Source organism: Spea bombifrons, chromosome 3 (genome assembly GCF_027358695.1).
Source record: "Spea bombifrons isolate aSpeBom1 chromosome 3, aSpeBom1.2.pri, whole genome shotgun sequence".
NCBI lineage: Eukaryota > Metazoa > Chordata > Amphibia > Anura > Pelobatidae > Spea > Spea bombifrons.
In genome coordinates this window covers 121,269,848-121,287,835 of record NC_071089.1, presented here as the reverse complement: position 1 = coordinate 121,287,835, position 17,988 = coordinate 121,269,848, and the positions used below count along the sequence as shown (strand labels likewise).

Sequence of the window (17,988 nt, the reverse complement as noted above, 5' to 3'; positions counted from 1 at the left end):
TAAAGGGCAGGAGCACTAACTGTCTGCCCAATTCCCAGAATCTCCGCGTGTCCCTTCTACAGATTCACTATACAAGATGCCATCTTTCCAATGAGAATTGCTGCTCCAACAGAAATCTTGTAGCGCTTCCACTGCTGTAGGGGATTCTGGGTAGCCATGGGGCTCAGCAAAGAGCTCATTGGAAATATACATAGGGGCTTTGCTTATAACTGCCTCAGAAAATAAATGGAATTGTAACTAAAACTTTACATGTATGATACAGAACATAATAACGGATTATATCACAGTGCAAGAGGAAAAACATGTTTCTGCCCGGTCTCGAACCGGGGACCTTTCGCGTGTTAGGCGAACGTGATAACCACTACACTACAGAAACTGACACAGACCAACCTTCTGGTCAGTCACTGACCCACAGACAGGGAGATCTGCAGCGAACTCGGTCTCGGATTGGACAATGTGACAAATTGCTCCAAATGATTGACAGCTGCTGCTGCTGAGTCAACATCAGTGTGAGTGAGGGACTCACTGCCCGGTCAGGAGGAAATCCCGAACAAGCTGCATATCCCTGAGTGCTGTACGGCCTCAACCGCTTGCATTGAATGGCTTCCTATTTCATTTACTGCCAAGCCTTTCCTTTCCCTGCTTTAAGCTCCTTTCCCCGTCATTATTCACCTCCCCCACTTTACTTATTTTACTTCCTAAGAAGGAAGCTTCACACATAACACAGGAAGTTCAAACATGGGGCTTGCTGTAGTTGTATGATAGTGAGGCATGCTGGGAAATGTAGTTCTGTCGGAGTGAGGGATGCTGGGAAATGTAGTCATGAATTTCATGTAGGTTCCACCGGCCAGACTATTCTGTGATTGGAAGACACAGATACACAGAACGAGCTTAATTCCTCAACGAGCGTTGGTGGTATAGTGGTGAGCATAGCTGCCTTCCAAGCAGTTGACCCGGGTTCGATTCCCGGCCAACGCATAACTTTTTCTTTCTTTTCACCGCACTGCTTTACATGTTTTGAGCTATTATTAAGTCGTCATTCTCCCCAATGATAACATTATCTATTATTGTCAGTAGCATTACCGAAAATATACATAAAAAAAAATTACAAAGACATAGCTTTAAGCTTATGATATTGTTAATGCCTTACATAGATTTCTATATTAATGAGAATACTAATATTATTATTATTAATAATAATATGCGCAGTAGGGGAATGGATTAAAGAAGACACACCTATAATAACATGCTTAGTAGGGGAATGGATTAACAGAGACACACCAATAATAATATGCTCAGTAGGGGAATTGATTAATGAAGACACACCAATAATAATATGCACAGTAGGGGAATGGATTAACAGAGACACACCAATAATAATATGCTCAGTAGGGGAATGGATTAACAGAGACACACCAATAATAATATGCTCAGTAGGGGAATGGATTAACAGAGACACACCAATAATAATATGCTCAGTAGGGGAATTGATTAATGAAGACACACCAATAATAATATACTCAGTAGGGGAATGGATTAAAGGAGACACGCCAATAATAAAATGCTCAGTGGGGGAATGGATTAACAGAGACACACCAATAATAATGTGCTCAGTATGAGTAGGTCAATCTATAATATTCATGTTTCAGAGGGACCTCGTCAATCCTTCGATAGCTCAGCTGGTAGAGCGGAGGACTGTAGAGAGCATCAGACATCCTTAGGTCGCTGGTTCGATTCCGGCTCGAAGGACATTTTTTATTTTATATTTTATTTTGTTTACGTGCAAATTGGGCTTTTGTTGTTGTCTCTGTTAGTTTGCAAACTCGCATTTTACGCTCCAGACAGGAGAGTGTTGTTTAGTTTATTCAGGGGTTCCTGCACTTTGTGTGTCTGCAGTAGTGATCTGGGACTTAGAAATAAGCAAAACTCATATTTAGTCTGTGAACTGAAAATGATTTAGCGATGGCTGTCTTTTCATGAGTGTGCACTTAGTTTATTACAGTAAACGAAAACGAATTAATCACTTATATTTCGGCTATATGTGTTGGGAAAAACGATGCTGATAATGAATTAAATCACAATGCAGCTGGTGATAGTAACACATAAAGAAAGAGCTGTTTCTGCCCGGTTTCGAACCGGGGACCTTTCGCGTGTGAGGCGAACGTGATAACCACTACACTACAGAAACTTCATATACACAGCAACTGACCCTGTCTGACCCAGGAGCCTCTGTTATTCTTTCCCCGCTGTCAACACACGGAGACTGTATTAAGAGAGACCGGTACTTGCAAGTAGGGCGTACTGGATTGATACTCCAGGGGGGGTAGGTTTAACTCTAGAGAGGGGTGGATTTAAATCTCATTGTTGCCAATCATTTTCACTCACCCCCTGGATGTCTAAAGTGAGTTTTCAACATTGTATAAAACCAGCAATATAGTCTGCCTCAGGTGAGATCAGGCCTACGTTTGGGGCGCAGGCTTTGCACGCTGCATGGCAGCCTGGTTTAGACGGGTGGCAGTTTGGCATTGACCCCCCGGGGGAGGGGGCAGATCATTGAGCCAGTTACAGGGGAGACCTCTGATGTCTCCACTTTCGCAATCGGGCAGAATTGCGAAATTTAATTGGTATTAGCTGCCACCATTTATCCAAGAGCAGCAGTTTCTCAGTGTAGTTGGAGAGATGTTTGTTTGGTGTCACTGTGGTTTCCCTTTTGTTTACTCTCACTGGAAAGTTTAATGCCCAAACCTTCAAAAATAGCCCCTTGACCATCATCCCTCCTCCAAACTTTAGAGCTGGCGCTACGCGTTACGGCAGGTTCTCCTGGCATCCACCAAACCCAGATTCACTCACCAAACTTCTAGATAGCAAAGCACGAGTCATCACTCCACAGGTGTGCTGATGCGGTTTGGAGCTCTGTAATAAGGGATGTTACAGAGCACAGGCAACTTTTACACCTTACGTCCTTCAGCACTCGGCGTCCCCGATCTGTGACTATGCAGTTCGTGGCTGAGTAGTTACTCCACTTCACAATAATAGCACTTACAGCAGACTGGGACAAATCCAGCAGGACAGAAATTCCACAAACTGACTTGTTGCAAAGGTGACATCCTATCCATTTACTCATTGATCTCTTCAGTACAACCCATTCTGCTGCCAATGTCCGTTTATGAAGACGGCTCCTGTGACAGGGCCGGGCTAGCCGGCTCATATGTTCGTGTAAAGTTAGCCGGGTCATGGAGCGCTTTTGTGTCCGGTTCCGTATGCCGTGACCGGTAATATATTATATTGTGTATTATTGTGTAACCAGCCCAGAGACTGAATGTGGCTGCAGCTCCGGCCTTCAAAGGAACAATCAGGTAACCCAGCTGGGGCTCTTAATCAGCCAGCACAGCCCCGTCTGCCCCGCCGGCCCCTGCACTACAGGGGGGGGTAACACAGGTGGGGGAACCAATCGTATCCCTTAATCCCCTCACCTGATACATCCCCTGTATACTGATGGGATTTGTGATGGGATGTAAGTGATGGGATTGGGGGTTGGGTTTGGTGCTCATTGAATTGAGATTGTATATAAATTCTATGTATTTGTAAATAAAAGAGTTCTTCGAATGGGGGTCTGACTGATCGGTGGATAGCTGAGTGCTATCCGTATGAGGGATTGACTGGTGATTCCTCAAGCCTCAAACAGGGGTATCCAGCCTTGGGTACGGTGACCCTGTAACAGCTCCCACTTGTGTCGTTAAGAAAGTTGAGTACATAATAGATTACCTCCTGAAGATGAGAACTTGTCCCGCTTAACTGTTATCGGGCCAAAAATCCAGTTTTATGTCATTTTGTTCCAATAAACTCCCCTTATCTACAGACCTGGAGGCCGCCGTTGTTGTCAGTCATGTGAAATTTTTGGTTACTTGTCCTGCTCAGTCACCACACCACACACCACAAGTCCGTTCCTCCAGAGACTTCCATTAGTCAGAGAGTCCGACTGTGTTATTAAGACTGAGGCATTCTATAGTTCCCCATAGGCAGTATTATAAGAAGTTGGGGAGGGGGGTTGTCTAGGAGATTGGGCTCAGATAACAGAGCAAGAACTCATACAATTGGCTGATATGCAGCTGCCTGAAAGCATTATACACAAACTAGAATATTTTTAAAAAAAAATCAGCATATTTTTGAAAAGAAATTGTAATAAAAATGACTTGCTTATACTTTTAATTATAGGTAAGAGTCTTTATCTGACTTTCTGTTAAGTTGATATTGATATAGAAACATGAAATTGAGGCTGAAGGAATTAATTATATTAACTGTATTAATGAAATTAGGCACCAGGAATAGGATTCTATTTTAATCCAGGTAGCCAAAGGTTCATTACAAAACTAGCATTGAAGACATAATTCGAAATATGTGTGAGATCTCACCAAAAATAGTCAAATATAAATACAAAATACGTATTAATCAAAGGTTCTGACAAAAAATCCAGAATAGACTAGAATAAGCAGCCCTAACAAAAGGATTAAGGTAATTTAAGTAATTGAAGTCCAAATTGAAAGCCATGGTTGAATTTTTCCAGAAAGTCAGCAAAGCCCAACTCCAAAGCCAAAGCCTCAAATATAAAAACATCATTGTAAAAACATAAAGATCATAACAGATAACAGCTGATAATAGGCGAGATAATGCAGGAGGGATGCAAATGGCACGAGGTAATGACGAGGATCATGGTGAGGAGGACATGACATGGACATGATAAATAATGATGAAAAATGTGGGATTAGAGGGTCAATTCTCCGTCACAAAGACGATGTGCTAATTAATTTTCCGTATAAGGTGCTTCATGTCCAAAGAGATCCATTGTTCAATAACCCCATCTCCACATGTGAGGAAGGCTTCACGCAATTCTTGCCGTCTCATCCGCCGTGCAGTCCGAGTCCCGGCTGCAGAGAACGGCCGCACACTGCAGGCTTCCTACCGGCTTCACCTCACTCAGCGGGCAAACGCCACCGGGCTCTGCGATAATCAGGAGAAATAAATCGCAACAAAAAACACCAATTTATAGAAAATTCACACGCTGCGAGCACGAGACGTGCCGGTGGCCGCGTTACCTTCCACAGGATCCCAGCAGCTTTTCCTACAAATGTTACAGCACTTCTGTTTGCCAGGACAGCCGGTATCATTCTGACACTGGGGGTCCAGCAGCGGCAGCTTACACTTGGCTAGGATAGGGGGGCAGCGCCCTGGTCGGGAAAGACGGAAATCGCTCATATTAGTCAATTCTGGTGCAGGATTTACTAGGAATCTAAAAGTGGGCATATTTATCAGGACAAACTAGATAATCTCTGGTACAGATTTTGGATCAACCAGCAGGAACAGGCCATTGGTTTCATGGTGACAACTCCACTATGCCCCCATTTTGCCTCCATATACCGATCTGCCATAACATTATGACCACCTGCATAATATTGTGTAGGTCCCCCTTTTGCCACCAAAACAGTCCCGACCCGTCGAAGCATGGACTCCACTAGAGCTCTGAAGGTGTGCTGTGGTATCCGGCACCGAGACGTTAACAGCAGATCCCTTAATATGGACTCATTATATCTGTGTGGGTTTAATCTTAATATATATAGTTGTATAATTTCAGTCTGTATTGTTTCTTAACTCGCATTATGGTGCAAACGTCCGTCGTTGTACACACACTGGTGTGAGGTATTATCTCTTACCTTGGAAGGGGGATCACACACTTCAGGCCACAGTTGGAGCAGCAGCATTTCTTGTCTCCGGGACACTGGACGTCGGTCTTACACTCATCGGGTCCAGTTAATATTATCAGGGTCTGTGGCTGTTCTCACTGTCTTTGTTTTCCCAGGCTGAAGGTAAGAAAATTACAGCTCAATTCCCCAATGCCCATTTACATGGAGCACGCATAGGCCCCCATAGATTGCATTGAAGGGAACTGTGCACCTTTTAGGACATGGAGCGCTAGGATTTGAGATCATATCTCAGCACTCTATGGTGAGGATAGAGGCCACAAAGGAGGACAAAATAAATTGCCCCTTAGTTTCAGATATCTGCCCTCTGAGTTTGCGACCTGAGAGGTGAGCTGAAAGTCCAACCTCTTGTGCAATAAAATTGTGACCCCCTCAGTGCAACACCTTGCTTTTTGCAGCATTCAAATATTTTACATAAATATGCACCCATGCAAAGAACATGCTGAAGGGCTCATAAGCAAACAATTACAGTCACTGCTGTCTCTGTGGCGCAATCGGTTAGCGCGTTCGGCTGTTAACCGAAAGGTTGGTGGTTCAAGCCCACCCAGGGACGCGTGATACTTTTTGATCTGTGCCCTGTAGGATTGGAAAATATAATTTAACATATTATAAGAGCCAGTTGGTCCGTGCAGACCTTCATCAGTCCTATTCTTGGATTCAGAATAGCTTCTAGCCTATCTGCCACAGATACCCACAGGAGCTACCACCTGTCTGCTATTCTGTAACATTAAAGGAACATGAGAAAGGGTTAGTGGGTTCATGGAAAAACCAGCCCGCAGGTTCACTTTCCACTCTCACTGATGTCACAGAGCAACCACATGTTAACCCTGAACAGTTCACCCCATGTCCCCAACACTGCAATCACTAAGTAAGGTTTTTTAAAATGCACCTAGCAAAGCTTTGGCAACCCCATGAACGACTCCAAGAACAGAAAAGCCCAATTTAGCTGAAAAACATAAAATGTCCAAATTAGAAAAAAGGTAACGTGAAAAGTGTGGCTGTCTCCGAAGATACGTTTTTTCCAAATTACAGCTCAAAGACAAAACTACCGTATTTGCTCGATTATAAGACGAGGTTTTTTTCAGAGCAAATGCTCTGAAAAATACCCCTCGTCTTCTAATCGGGGTCGTCTTCTTATTAGACCTCAAATAGAGGTCTGATTAGGAGACTAAGATCCAGATCTCCCGCACCGCTGCAGGGGACCTGGATCCTCCTGTCTCACCCCCCCCATCATACACACACTTACCGGTGCTTCCTGCTGTGTTGCCGGGGCAGCGGGTTGACGTCTACGCGATCCGCGTAGACAACGTCCGCTGCAGCCGGAAGGAGGTGTGGCTAGCAGCGGGGGTTGTCTGCGTCCGTCGTGTAGACCTTCCCCGACTGTCAGAGATCAGAGAACTCTGATCTCTGACAGCCGGGGAAAGTATACGAGACGGACGCATACAAACCCCCGCTGCCAACTCCACCTTCTTCCGGCTGCAGCGGAAGGCGACGTCAACCCGCTGCCCCGGCTGGAAGCACCAGCAAGAGAGGGCTGAGAGGGGAGAGAGGGCAGAAAGAGGTGAGAGGGGGGGGAGCGGAACCGGCCCTACAATGGAGCCGACTGGGGCAATTGCCCCAGGCGGCTCTTTTGAAGGGGCGGCAAGCGCTTTATGGTTTTGTTTTTAAGCGGAGGAGAGAGAGGGGCGCCGAGTGGTTTTCGCTTACCCGCTCGGCGCCGAGCGCCGGAAGTGGCGTCAATTTCCGGCGCTCAGCATTACAAGCCGGCACCGTGGCAGAGCAGGGAGACTCGCCACAGGACTGTTTAAAGGTAAGTACCTTTAAACAGGGGGGGTTAGGGTAGATAATGGCGTCGGCGAAGTTTAAAATGCTGCCCCCCCCGGCGTCGGCGAGGGGGGACGGCATTTTAAACTTCGCCCCAGGCGGCATTAAGTCTTGGGCCGGCCCTGGGGGGGAGAGAGAGAGTGTGTGTGTGTTAGTTAAATGGGGGTATAGGGTGTGTGTGTGTTAAATGGGGGCATAGGGCATTTCTGGAGTGGCGTTAAGGGGGCATTTAATAGAGCACTCTGCCTCCTGAAATGCCTTATACCTCCCTATATAACACTCTGCCCCATAATATGCCTTTTAACCCCCTAAATGCCAGAGTGGCATATAGGGGTATAAGGCATTTCTGGAGGCAGAGTGCTCTATACAATGCCTTTTAACTCCCTTAATGCCACTCTGCCTCCTGAAATGCCTTATACCTCCCTATATGCCACTCTGCCCCATAATATGCATTTTAACCCCCTAAATGCTAGAATGGGATATAGGGGTATAAGGCATTTCTGGAGGCAGAGTGGCACATAGGGGGTCAAAAGGCATACCATGGGGCACAGTGGCATATAGAGGGTTAAAAGGCATTTCATGGGCCACAGTGCCATATTGGAGTGGCAAGCCTGGGGGCAGATGTGCGTAACTGGGGGACAGGTTGGAAAATACAAGAAATAAAAACAAAAAAAATATTTTTCTCAATCATAGCTTTTATTAAAAACTTTTTTCCTTTGGGGTCGTCTTATATTCAGGCTTTTTCTTTTTTTCCTAAGTTAATATTCAGATTTTGGGGGGTCGTCTTATAATCAGGGTCGTCTTATAATCGAGCAAATACGGTAATTTTATATTTAATCTAAATTAAAGGGTGTCAGTGCTTTTATACAAAAATATCAGTATCCTGCAGAAATCCTGTAGCGCTTCCACTGCTGCAGGGGATTCTGGGTAGCCATGGGGCTCAGCAAAGAGCTCATTGGAAATATACATAGGGGCTTTGCTTATAACTGCCTAAGAAAATAAATGGAATTTTAACTAAAACTTTACATGTATGATACAGAACATAATAACGGATTATATCACAGTGCAAAGGGAAAAACATGTTTCTGCCCGGTTTCGAACCGGGGACCTTTCGCGTGTTAGGCGAACGTGATAACCACTACACTACAGAAACAGACATACAGGACTACCCTTCCGGTCAATCACTGACCCACAGACAGGGAGATCTGCAGCGAACTCGGTCTCGGATTGGACAATTTGACAGATTGCCCCAAATGATTGACAGCTGCTGCTGCTGAGTCAACATCAGTGTGAGTGAGGGACTCACTGCCCAGTCAGGAGGAAATCCCGAACAAACTGCATTTCCCTGAGTGCTGTACGGCCTCAACCACTTGCATTGAATGGCTTCCTATTTCATTTACTGCCAAGCCTTTCCTTTCCCTGCTTTAAGCTCATTTCCCCGTCATTATTCAGCTCCCCCACTTTACTTATTTTACTTCCTAAGAAGGAAGCTTCACACATAACACAGGAAGTTTAAACATGGGGTATGCTGTAGTTGTATGGTAGTGAGGCATGCAGGGAAATGTAGTTCTACCGAAGTGAGGGATGCTGGGAAATGTAGTCATGAATATCATGTAGATTCCACCGGTCATACTGTTCTGTGATTACAAAACACAGATACACAGAATGTGCGGGCTTTCCCATCCAGCGTTGGTGGTATAGTGGTGAGCATAGCTGCCTTCCAAGCAGTTGACCCGGCTTCGATTCCCGGCCAACGCATGTCTTTTTCTTTCTTTTCACCGCACTGCTTTACATGTTTTGAGCAATTATTATGTCGTCATGATAAAATTATCCATTATTGTCAGAGCTCTTTAACCGAGTAGCATTACTGAAAATATACATCATTTTTTTTTTACAAAAACACAGCTTTAAGATGACGATGATATTATCAATGCCTTACATAGATTTCTATAGTAATGAGAATACAAATAATATTATTATTAATGATAAAATGCTCAGTAGAGGAATGGATTAAAGAGGACACACCTATAATAACATGCTTAGTAGGGGAATGGGTTAAAGGAGACACACCAATAATAACATGCTCAGTAGGGGAATGGATTAAAGGAGACACACCAATAATAATATACTCAGTAGGGGAATGGATTAAAGGAGACACACCAATAAGTAGGTGAATCGATGACAGGAAACACATTAAAATCTATAATATGTCAGGTGTCGGAAAAAGCGCGCATCTATCCTTCGATAGCTCAGCTGGTAGAGCGGAGGACTGTAGAGGGCATCAGACATCCTTAGGTCGCTGGTTCGATTCCGGCTCGAAGGACGTTTTTTATTTTATTTTTTTACGTGCAATTGGGCTTTTGTTGTTGTCTCAGTTAGTTACGCCCCAGACAGGAGAGTGTTGTTTAGTTTATTCAGGGGTTCCTGCACTTTGTGTGTCTGCAGTAGTGATCTGGGACATTAAATATGAGTTTTACTTATTTCTGTCTGTGAACTGAAAATGATTTAGCGATGGCTCTCTTTTGATGAGTGCGCACATAGTTTATTACATAAATGCTCTAAACGAAAACAAATTAATCACTTATATTTCGGCTATATGTGATGGAAAGTACGATGCCGATAATGAATTAAATCACAATGCAGCTGGGGATAGTAAAACATTAAAAAAAAAAAACTGTTTCTGCCCGGTTTCGAACCGGGGACCTTTCGCGTGTGAGGCAAACGTGATAACCACTACACTACAGAAACACCACATAAAGGGACGCGACCCTGTCTGACCCAGGAGCCTCTCTGATTCTTTCCCTGCTGTTAACACACGGAGACTGTATTAAGAGAGACCGGTTGATGCTCCCGGGGGGTAGGTTTAACTCTCGAGAGGGGTGGATTTAAATCTCATTGTTGCCAATCATTTTCACTCCCCCCTGGATGACTAAAGTGAGTTTTCGACATTGTATAAAACCAGCAATATATTCTGCCTCAGGTGAGATCAGGCCTACGTTTGGGGCACAGGGTTTGCACTCTGCATGGCAGCCTGATTTAGACGGTTGGCAGTTTGGCATTGACCCCCCCCGGGGGGGGGCAGATCATTAAGCCAGTTACAGGGGAGACCTCTGCCGTCTCTACGTTCGCAATCGGGCAGAAACAGCTTTTTATGTTTCTTCTGTCACCAGCTGCATTGTGATTAATTTAATTGCTATTAGCTGCCACCATTTATCCAAGAGCAGCAGTTTCTCAGTGTAGTTGGAGAGATGTTTGTTTTGCCCCAATTAAGCTATTTGTCACTTCTGTTGAGTGTCACTGTGGTTTCCCTTTTGTTTATTCTTACTGAAAAGTGAATGAACAAACTCATTACATAAAGATCATAACAGATAACAGCTGATAATAGGCGAGATAATGCAGAAGGAATGCAAATGCAACGAGGTAATGACGAGGATCATGGTGAGGAGGACATGACATGGACATGATAAATAATGATGGAAAATGTGGGATTAGAGGGTCAATTCTCCGTCACAAAGACGATGTGCTAATTAATTTTCCGTATAAGGTGCTTCATGTCCAAAGAGATCCATTGTTCAATAACCTCATCTCCACATGTGAGGAAGGCTTCACGCAATTCTTGCCGTCCCCAGACAGACAGCACTTCTCATCTGCCGTGCAGTCCGAATCCCGGCTGCAGAGAACGGCCGCACACTGCAGGCTTCCTACCGGCTTCACCTCACTCAGCGGGCAAACGCCACCGGGCTCTGCGATAATCAGGGGAAATAAATCTCAACAAAAAACGCTTATTTATAGAAAACTGACACCCTATAAGCACGAGACGTGCCGGCGGGCGCGTTACCTTCCACAGGATCCCAGCAGCTTTTCCCACAAATGTTACAGCACTTCTGTTTGCCAGGACAGCCGGTATCATTCTGACACTGGGGGTCCAGCAGCGGCAGCTTACACTTGGCTAGGATAGGGGGGCAGCGCCCTGGTCTCACTGGAGTGACGGAAATCGCTCATATAAGTAATTTCTGGTGCAGAATTTATTAGGAATCTAAAAATGGACATATTTATCAGAACAAACTAGATTATCTCTGGTACCGATTTTGGATCAATCAATGGGAAGAGGCCATTAGTTTCCATAGTTACAAGTCTGCTATGGCCCAAAATAGAACCGATTTTGCCTCCATCTACACTGATCAGCCATAACATTATGACCACCTGCCTAATATTGTGTAGGTCCCCCTCTTGCCACCAAAACAGCCCTGACCCCTCGAGGAGTGAACTCCAATAAAAGCTTTGAGGTGGGGCCTCCATGGATGCATCCTGATGCCATGTGTTCTCCAGGTAAACGAGGCACATGACCATCCACGTGATGTTAAAGAAACACAGGATTGCTCAGACCCGGTAACCTTCTTCCATTGCTTTGTAGTCCAGTTGCCTTTGCTCACGTGTCCATTGCAGGTGCCTTCGGCAGAGGACAGTCGTCAGCATGGGCACCGACTGGTCCGCAGCCCCATGCGCAACAAACTGCGATGCTCTGCGTCTTCTGACTCCTTTCTATTAGAACCAGCATTAACTTTTTCAGCAATTTGAGCTCCAGCAGCACGTCTAATGGATTTGACCCCACAGGCCAGACTTTGCCCCCACATGCATCAGTGAGCTTTTGCTGACCATGACCCTGTCTCCGGTTCACCGTTTTCCTTCCTGGGACCGCTTTTGATGGAAGCCAACCACTGCAGACCGGCAACACCCCACAAGAGCTGCAGTTTTGGAGATGCTCTGACCCAGTGGTCTCGCCATCACAATTTAGTTCTTGTCAAAGTCGCTGAGATTGTTACGCTGCCCATTTTTTCTGCTTCTAACACACCTTTGAGGATGGAATGTTCACTCGCTGCCTATTATACCCCCCGCCACTGACAAGTGCCATGATAACAAGATTATCAGTGTTATTCACTTCACCTGTCAGCGCTCACAATGTTATGGCTTATCGTTGTATATGGACTCATTATATCTGTATGCATTTAATCTTAATATATATAGTTAGTTGTATGATTTCAATCTGTATTGTTTCGTAACTCGCAGGGCTGTGTATATACACGCTAACACTGACCATTATGGTGCGAACGTCCGTCGTTGTACACACACTGGTGCGAGGTATTATCTCTTACCTTGGACGGGGGGGACACACTTCAGGCCACAGTTGGAGCAGCAGCATTTCTTGTCTGTGGGACACTGGACGTCGGTTTTGCACTCATCGGGTCCAGGCTTGGCCAGCGGGCAGATCGCAGGATCAAACGGAGGACACACATTTCGTAATTCTAAATCTGGAAAGAAGAGTTTATGGGTCAGGGATGGATGGAAGATGAACAGCTGGTTCAACTTGGAATTACTGACTGGCGAATACACATCTTAGAACAATAGAAAGACCAGTATCACCTTCCTCCCACCAGTTATTGTGTAATTTTATCTTGATAGGTCCTGGGATGCAGAGATGCTGGTCCTGATGACTTTCCAATAACAAGATTGTCTGGTCTTAAAATCAGGGATATTTAAAAAAAAAACCAGAGGGTCCCAGGTTCCCCCATTTGGGGTATCACTCAGGCCTCCCATCTGCTCACTGACATCTCATGCTTACTGAGGTCTGATACATGCTGAGGAACACCCGGGGGTCTCTAGCTGGGTTATACAGGTGGACACTGATGTCCTTCATCTGCAACACTTGCTGGCTCTTTCCCAGAAGGAACGGATTTGCCAGGCTGGTATGACCGTGCCCAAAATTCACTCTACAATTACATATATGACTTCATACATGGGATTAAGGCAAATGTACGTTTTAATGTAAGGTATTCCCCAGAAATAATACTTATTGATATTATCAGGGTCGGTCGTTGTGGATGTTGGAGACCCCATTGTGTTTTTTTTTTCTTTTCTTTATAAAGGGGGCTTTATGACTACCTGAGGAAGGCTTGACACACGTCTTGCCGTCCCCAGACAGACAGCACTTCTCATCTGCCGTGCAGTCCAAGTCCCGGCTGCAGAGAACGGCCGCACACTGCAGGCTTCCTACCGGCTTCACCTCACTCAGCGGGCAAACGCCACCGGGCTCTGCGATAATCAGGAGAAATAAATCGCAACAAAAAACGCTTATTTATAGAAAACTGACACTCTATAAGCATGAGACGTGCCGGTGGCCGCGTTACCTTCCACTGGATCCCAGCAGCTTTTCCCACAAATGTTACAGCACTTCTGTTTGCCAGGACAGCCGGTATCATTCTGACACTGGGGGTCCAGCAGCGGCAGCTTACACTTGGCTAGGATAGGGGGGCAGCGCCCTGGTCTCACTGGAAAGACGGAAATCGCTCATATTAGTCAATTCTGGTGCAGAATTTACTAGGAATCTGAAAGTCGACATATTTATCAGGACAAACTAGATTATCTCTGGTACCGATTTTGGATCAACCAGCAGGAACAGGCCATTGGTTTCAAGGTGACAACTCCACTATGCCCCTAAATAGCACCCATTTCACCTCTCTGTATTTAGCCCTTTTTTATCCTAATGGGTGTAATCTTAATACATATAGTTAGTTATTTCAATCTGTGCTACACTGGCACATAGAGGTCCCAAGTCTCCCAGAAATTCCCTCTCTATGGCTTCCATGTCTCTATCTTTCCCGCAGCTCTGCTTCTTCTCTTGCCTCGTCTTTTTTCACTTCTCCATGTGTCTTCTTTCTTCTGCTTTTCTGTGAACCAGGGCTCTTGTTGCACATCTGAAAAAGGGTGGAGCCTCCAGGCAAACCCTCTCACCGATTGGAGAAGGGGAGTGGCTGTACCCCGTGGCTCTGCCCTTTTGCAGAAGTACTCCAAACTCTTATCTTATACTGAGAATCTGTCTTCATTATTCTGGCCTCTTGGCGTTCCTCCAATCGGGTGAGAGAGTGTGCCTGCAGGCTCCACCCTTTTGCGAAAGACAAAATAAATAAGCCAGAAGAAGAAAAAGGAAGAAGAGAGCTTCAGGAAAGGAGACAGGTGTTCGGCGAAGGTAGAAAGAGCGTAAGAGAGTGTGAGTAAGAGTTTGTTTTTTTACATTTTAGTATGTGTAGATCGGCCCTGGCTGCCAAAAACTCTAGGTTCACCCATGGTTATACATGCACTAGATAATCTCTTACCTTGCACGGGGGGGACACACTTCCAGCCACAGTTGGAGCAGCAGCATTTCTTGTCTGTGGGACACTGGACGTCGGTTTTGCACTCATCAGGTCCAGGCTTGGCCAATGGGCAGATCGCGGGATCAAACGGAGGACACACATTTAGTAATCCTACATCTAGAGAGGATGGATTGGACAAGGGTGTCTGCTTTGAGGAGAAGTACTAGAAAAGCAATATAGGGGCGTTGCAGAGTAGGGGAGGTGATGCAAATTTTAGAAAACATATTAAAATATTTGGCATAGGGGAGAGAGAAAATGTCTTGTTACTGTTAGCCCAAGAATCAGTATTGGAGCCCATACTTTTTAAACATTTTATTAGGGATATTATACAAGGTCTGAAAGGTGAGGTGTGCAAAAGATTAGACATTCATAGTGGGATAAACCAAATGGCTAATGGCCAAAGAAAATTTAAGAAAGGTTGAGCGTGTATCCCCCTCATACCACAGCAACAAAGGTAAGCGACCTGTGTCAGTCCAGGGCTGAAGAGGCAGATGGTTCCTTCTGCCCCCTTTAGAGATCTCTGGTCAGACCTCGCCTAGAGTCTCAGGGGCAGTTCCCGAGACCCCATCTCAAGAAGGATACTGACATTCTGGAGAGAGTTCAGAAGAAGGCGAAATTTGGCCAAACATGTCCCGCAAACACTCGTATGACTAAGCATGCCTCAGCTTTTGACGGACGGAGGACCTTGGAGGAGAGTATTACCGGGGACCAGCCATGCCTGAAGCAGGGAGCCACGTGGAGCGAGACACCCAGCTTCAGGGACGAATAATGTAAATTCCTAATGAGCAGGGCCCTTGTTATATTACATACTACTTGTTATGTGCTGTCTACCCGTTGTACAGCGCTGCGGAATTTGATGGCGCTATATAAAATAATAAATAATAATAATAATGTTACACATTTTTAAAGTTTTCGAGTCGTCATGCGGTATTCTCAGCAGACTTGCGAAGGAGAAGGGTATTGATGCAGGATCGAAGAATATGATTACGTCCAATAAAATGTATTCGTTAGACCTCATTTAGAATGTACAGTTTTGGGCACCACTTCATATAAAAGATGTGAGTCCAAGATTTTGACATTCCATTGGTTGCTATGGAGACAAGACCACTTTCAAAGACCAGAATTGTTATAATTGTGTCCAATGCAATTTAACCGTATTTCATTAATACGTATCTGTCACGAACACCCCTCTCACTAACCTGCCGTCACGACCTGTCCGGTGTGCAGGACAAGCCCCAGCAGCAGGCTGATGGTGACTGGATTCATACTGGTCTCCTGAGCCGGGTCTGAACGGCAGATCGCTCACAGACTGGGATTTATATGAAAGGGACGGACAGGGAGGGACAACAACCCAAAAACAATGTGAAAAAAACTACAGAAACCTGCGCAGCATCTACAAGCCATCTGTATTAACCCCGTAACTGCCAGAAACCTGTGCGGCACCCATAAGCCATCAATATTAACCCCACAACTGCCAGCAACCTGTGCGTCACCTATAAGCCATCAGTTTTAACCCCATAGCTGCCAGAAATCTGTACAGCACTCATAAGCCATCAGTATTAACCTCATAACTACCAGAAACCGGTACGGCACCCATAAAATATCAATATTAACCCCATAACTACAAGAAACCGGTACGGCACCCATAAGATATCAATATTAACCCCATAACTGCCAGAAACCTGTGCGGCACCCATAAGCCATCAGTATTAACCCCACAACTACCAGAAACCTGCATGCATCCATTTGTTTAACTGCTTTAAACCATCTCACACCACTAAGAGGCGTTGGTGGTATAGTGGTGAGCATAGCTGCCTTCCAAGCAGTTGACCCGGGTTCGATTCCCGGCCAACGCAAGCCCTTTTGTACAGAGAGAAAAAGGGTGCAATAAAAACATTTTCTTTTCAGAGGAGGAGAAATGTTACAATAAGAGCTCATAATTAATACAGTAAGGGATTTAAACGTGCATAGGATAGGCATATGGCTCCTCAATCTAAGACAGGCATGTCCAAACTTTTTTGAAGAGTGCCAGATTTGATGAAGTGAACATGTGCGAGGGCCGACCATTTTGCCTGACATTCTTTGAACCATTAAAATTAAGTGCAAATTAACTTTTTTATGCAAAGTTTATTGAAAACGGCATACTTTAAATTTTGTGACTTGGATGACAAATCTAAACAGGTGTTTAATCACTCTGCCTTTAATATAAAAAAACAGATCTATATTTGGGCAACTTATCTGTGGGGCCTTATCAGTCCGGAACGCGGGCCGCAATTGGCCCGCGGGCCGGACTTTGGACATGCCTGATCTAAGACGAGGTCAACGACTGACGGGCCGGATGGGGCTGATCTGCCAGCAGGTCCTCGGTTTCTATGCCTTCCTAGCCCATGTCTCTAACGAGAACATAGAGTTCTTTGTAAGATGATTGATCTGTGCTAAAAACAAACCCTTGCACAAACATTTCACAAGAGTCACGAGGAAATGATGTGTCCTCGGGTCAAAGGACAGTGTAATGAAAACAATCTAATGATGAAATCTGCCGTGATAACCCTTTCCAGGGGATCTGCAGCTCTTCCAAACTCTCCGTGTTTCAATACTGCATGTGAAATAAACCTATAATTACGGATCAAAATTATTAGCTTTTTATTATTTTTATTTACATAGCGCCAACAATTCCAGAATCGCTTCTTACAGTCCCTACATTCAAAGGGTCTGACAGAACAAGAACTGACAGACTAAGATGAACAGATACATAAAGTAAAGGGGGCCAGACTCCTGTGTTTACAATCTAGAAACGCACCATATGCATTTACCACGTAAGCAGCCGCCCGCATGATTTGTTCTCCCCGTTGTGTTATCTTCCCCTACTTCTTATTTTTGTTCATTGCTTCAAGGAGATTTTATGAGTGGGGGACGAGAAGAACTGAAGTCATGGTGTGGCCCCCACAGAGCCCTGATCTCAACACGGAGTCTGTCTGAGATTACATGAAGAGAGGAAGCGACAGTAGAGCCAAAATCCACAGAAGTGCGGTTACTTCTCCAAGATGTCTGGAACAACCTACCTGCCGAGTCCCGATAACCTAGAAGAACGAAGGGTCACACCAAATATAAATTTTTCTTCTGTTCACTCACTTTGTATTTTGTTAAATGACCAAAATAAGTTAACATGTCTATTTTTGAAAGCATTCTTCCTTTACATAATTTAACACCTGCCTAAA

The 17,988-nt window shown here is 45.0% G+C and overlaps 1 protein-coding gene and 10 non-coding genes across 11 annotated transcripts; 6 read left to right on the top strand and 5 right to left on the bottom strand.

The window, feature by feature from the left end:
* Positions 1 to 303: 303 nt before the first annotated feature.
* On the bottom strand, positions 304 to 376 carry TRNAV-AAC (transfer RNA valine (anticodon AAC)). The gene has a single exon. It is a non-coding gene; the product is annotated as a tRNA-Val (tRNA).
* A 530-nt stretch (positions 377 to 906) lies between these two features.
* TRNAG-UCC (transfer RNA glycine (anticodon UCC)) lies at positions 907 to 978 on the top strand. The gene has a single exon. It is a non-coding gene; the product is annotated as a tRNA-Gly (tRNA).
* Positions 979 to 1,664: 686 nt separating this feature from the next.
* Positions 1,665 to 1,749, top strand: TRNAY-GUA (transfer RNA tyrosine (anticodon GUA)). The gene is given in 2 exon segments: positions 1,665 to 1,701; positions 1,714 to 1,749. It is a non-coding gene; the product is annotated as a tRNA-Tyr (tRNA).
* A 366-nt stretch (positions 1,750 to 2,115) lies between these two features.
* TRNAV-CAC (transfer RNA valine (anticodon CAC)) lies at positions 2,116 to 2,188 on the bottom strand. The gene has a single exon. It is a non-coding gene; the product is annotated as a tRNA-Val (tRNA).
* A 4,047-nt stretch (positions 2,189 to 6,235) lies between these two features.
* On the top strand, positions 6,236 to 6,309 carry TRNAN-GUU (transfer RNA asparagine (anticodon GUU)). Its single transcript has one exon. It is a non-coding gene; the product is annotated as a tRNA-Asn (tRNA).
* A 2,351-nt stretch (positions 6,310 to 8,660) lies between these two features.
* Positions 8,661 to 8,733, bottom strand: TRNAV-AAC (transfer RNA valine (anticodon AAC)). Its single transcript has one exon. It is a non-coding gene; the product is annotated as a tRNA-Val (tRNA).
* A 533-nt stretch (positions 8,734 to 9,266) lies between these two features.
* Positions 9,267 to 9,338, top strand: TRNAG-UCC (transfer RNA glycine (anticodon UCC)). Its single transcript has one exon. It is a non-coding gene; the product is annotated as a tRNA-Gly (tRNA).
* A 480-nt stretch (positions 9,339 to 9,818) lies between these two features.
* TRNAY-GUA (transfer RNA tyrosine (anticodon GUA)) lies at positions 9,819 to 9,903 on the top strand. The gene is given in 2 exon segments: positions 9,819 to 9,855; positions 9,868 to 9,903. It is a non-coding gene; the product is annotated as a tRNA-Tyr (tRNA).
* Positions 9,904 to 10,255: 352 nt separating this feature from the next.
* TRNAV-CAC (transfer RNA valine (anticodon CAC)) lies at positions 10,256 to 10,328 on the bottom strand. Its single transcript has one exon. It is a non-coding gene; the product is annotated as a tRNA-Val (tRNA).
* A 534-nt stretch (positions 10,329 to 10,862) lies between these two features.
* Positions 10,863 to 16,036, bottom strand: LOC128484223 (WAP four-disulfide core domain protein 3-like). Its single transcript, XM_053460545.1, has 7 exons — positions 15,980 to 16,036; positions 14,732 to 14,933; positions 13,766 to 13,906; positions 13,521 to 13,670; positions 12,734 to 12,883; positions 11,419 to 11,559; positions 10,863 to 11,323 (listed from the first exon to the last, which is right to left on the bottom strand). Exons 1-7 carry the CDS (start codon positions 16,034 to 16,036, stop codon positions 11,130 to 11,132), a joined length of 1,035 nt encoding a protein of 344 aa, XP_053316520.1. The 3' UTR covers positions 10,863 to 11,129.
* A 518-nt stretch (positions 16,037 to 16,554) lies between these two features.
* Positions 16,555 to 16,626, top strand: TRNAG-UCC (transfer RNA glycine (anticodon UCC)). The gene has a single exon. It is a non-coding gene; the product is annotated as a tRNA-Gly (tRNA).
* The last annotated feature ends 1,362 nt before the right edge of the window (positions 16,627 to 17,988 follow it).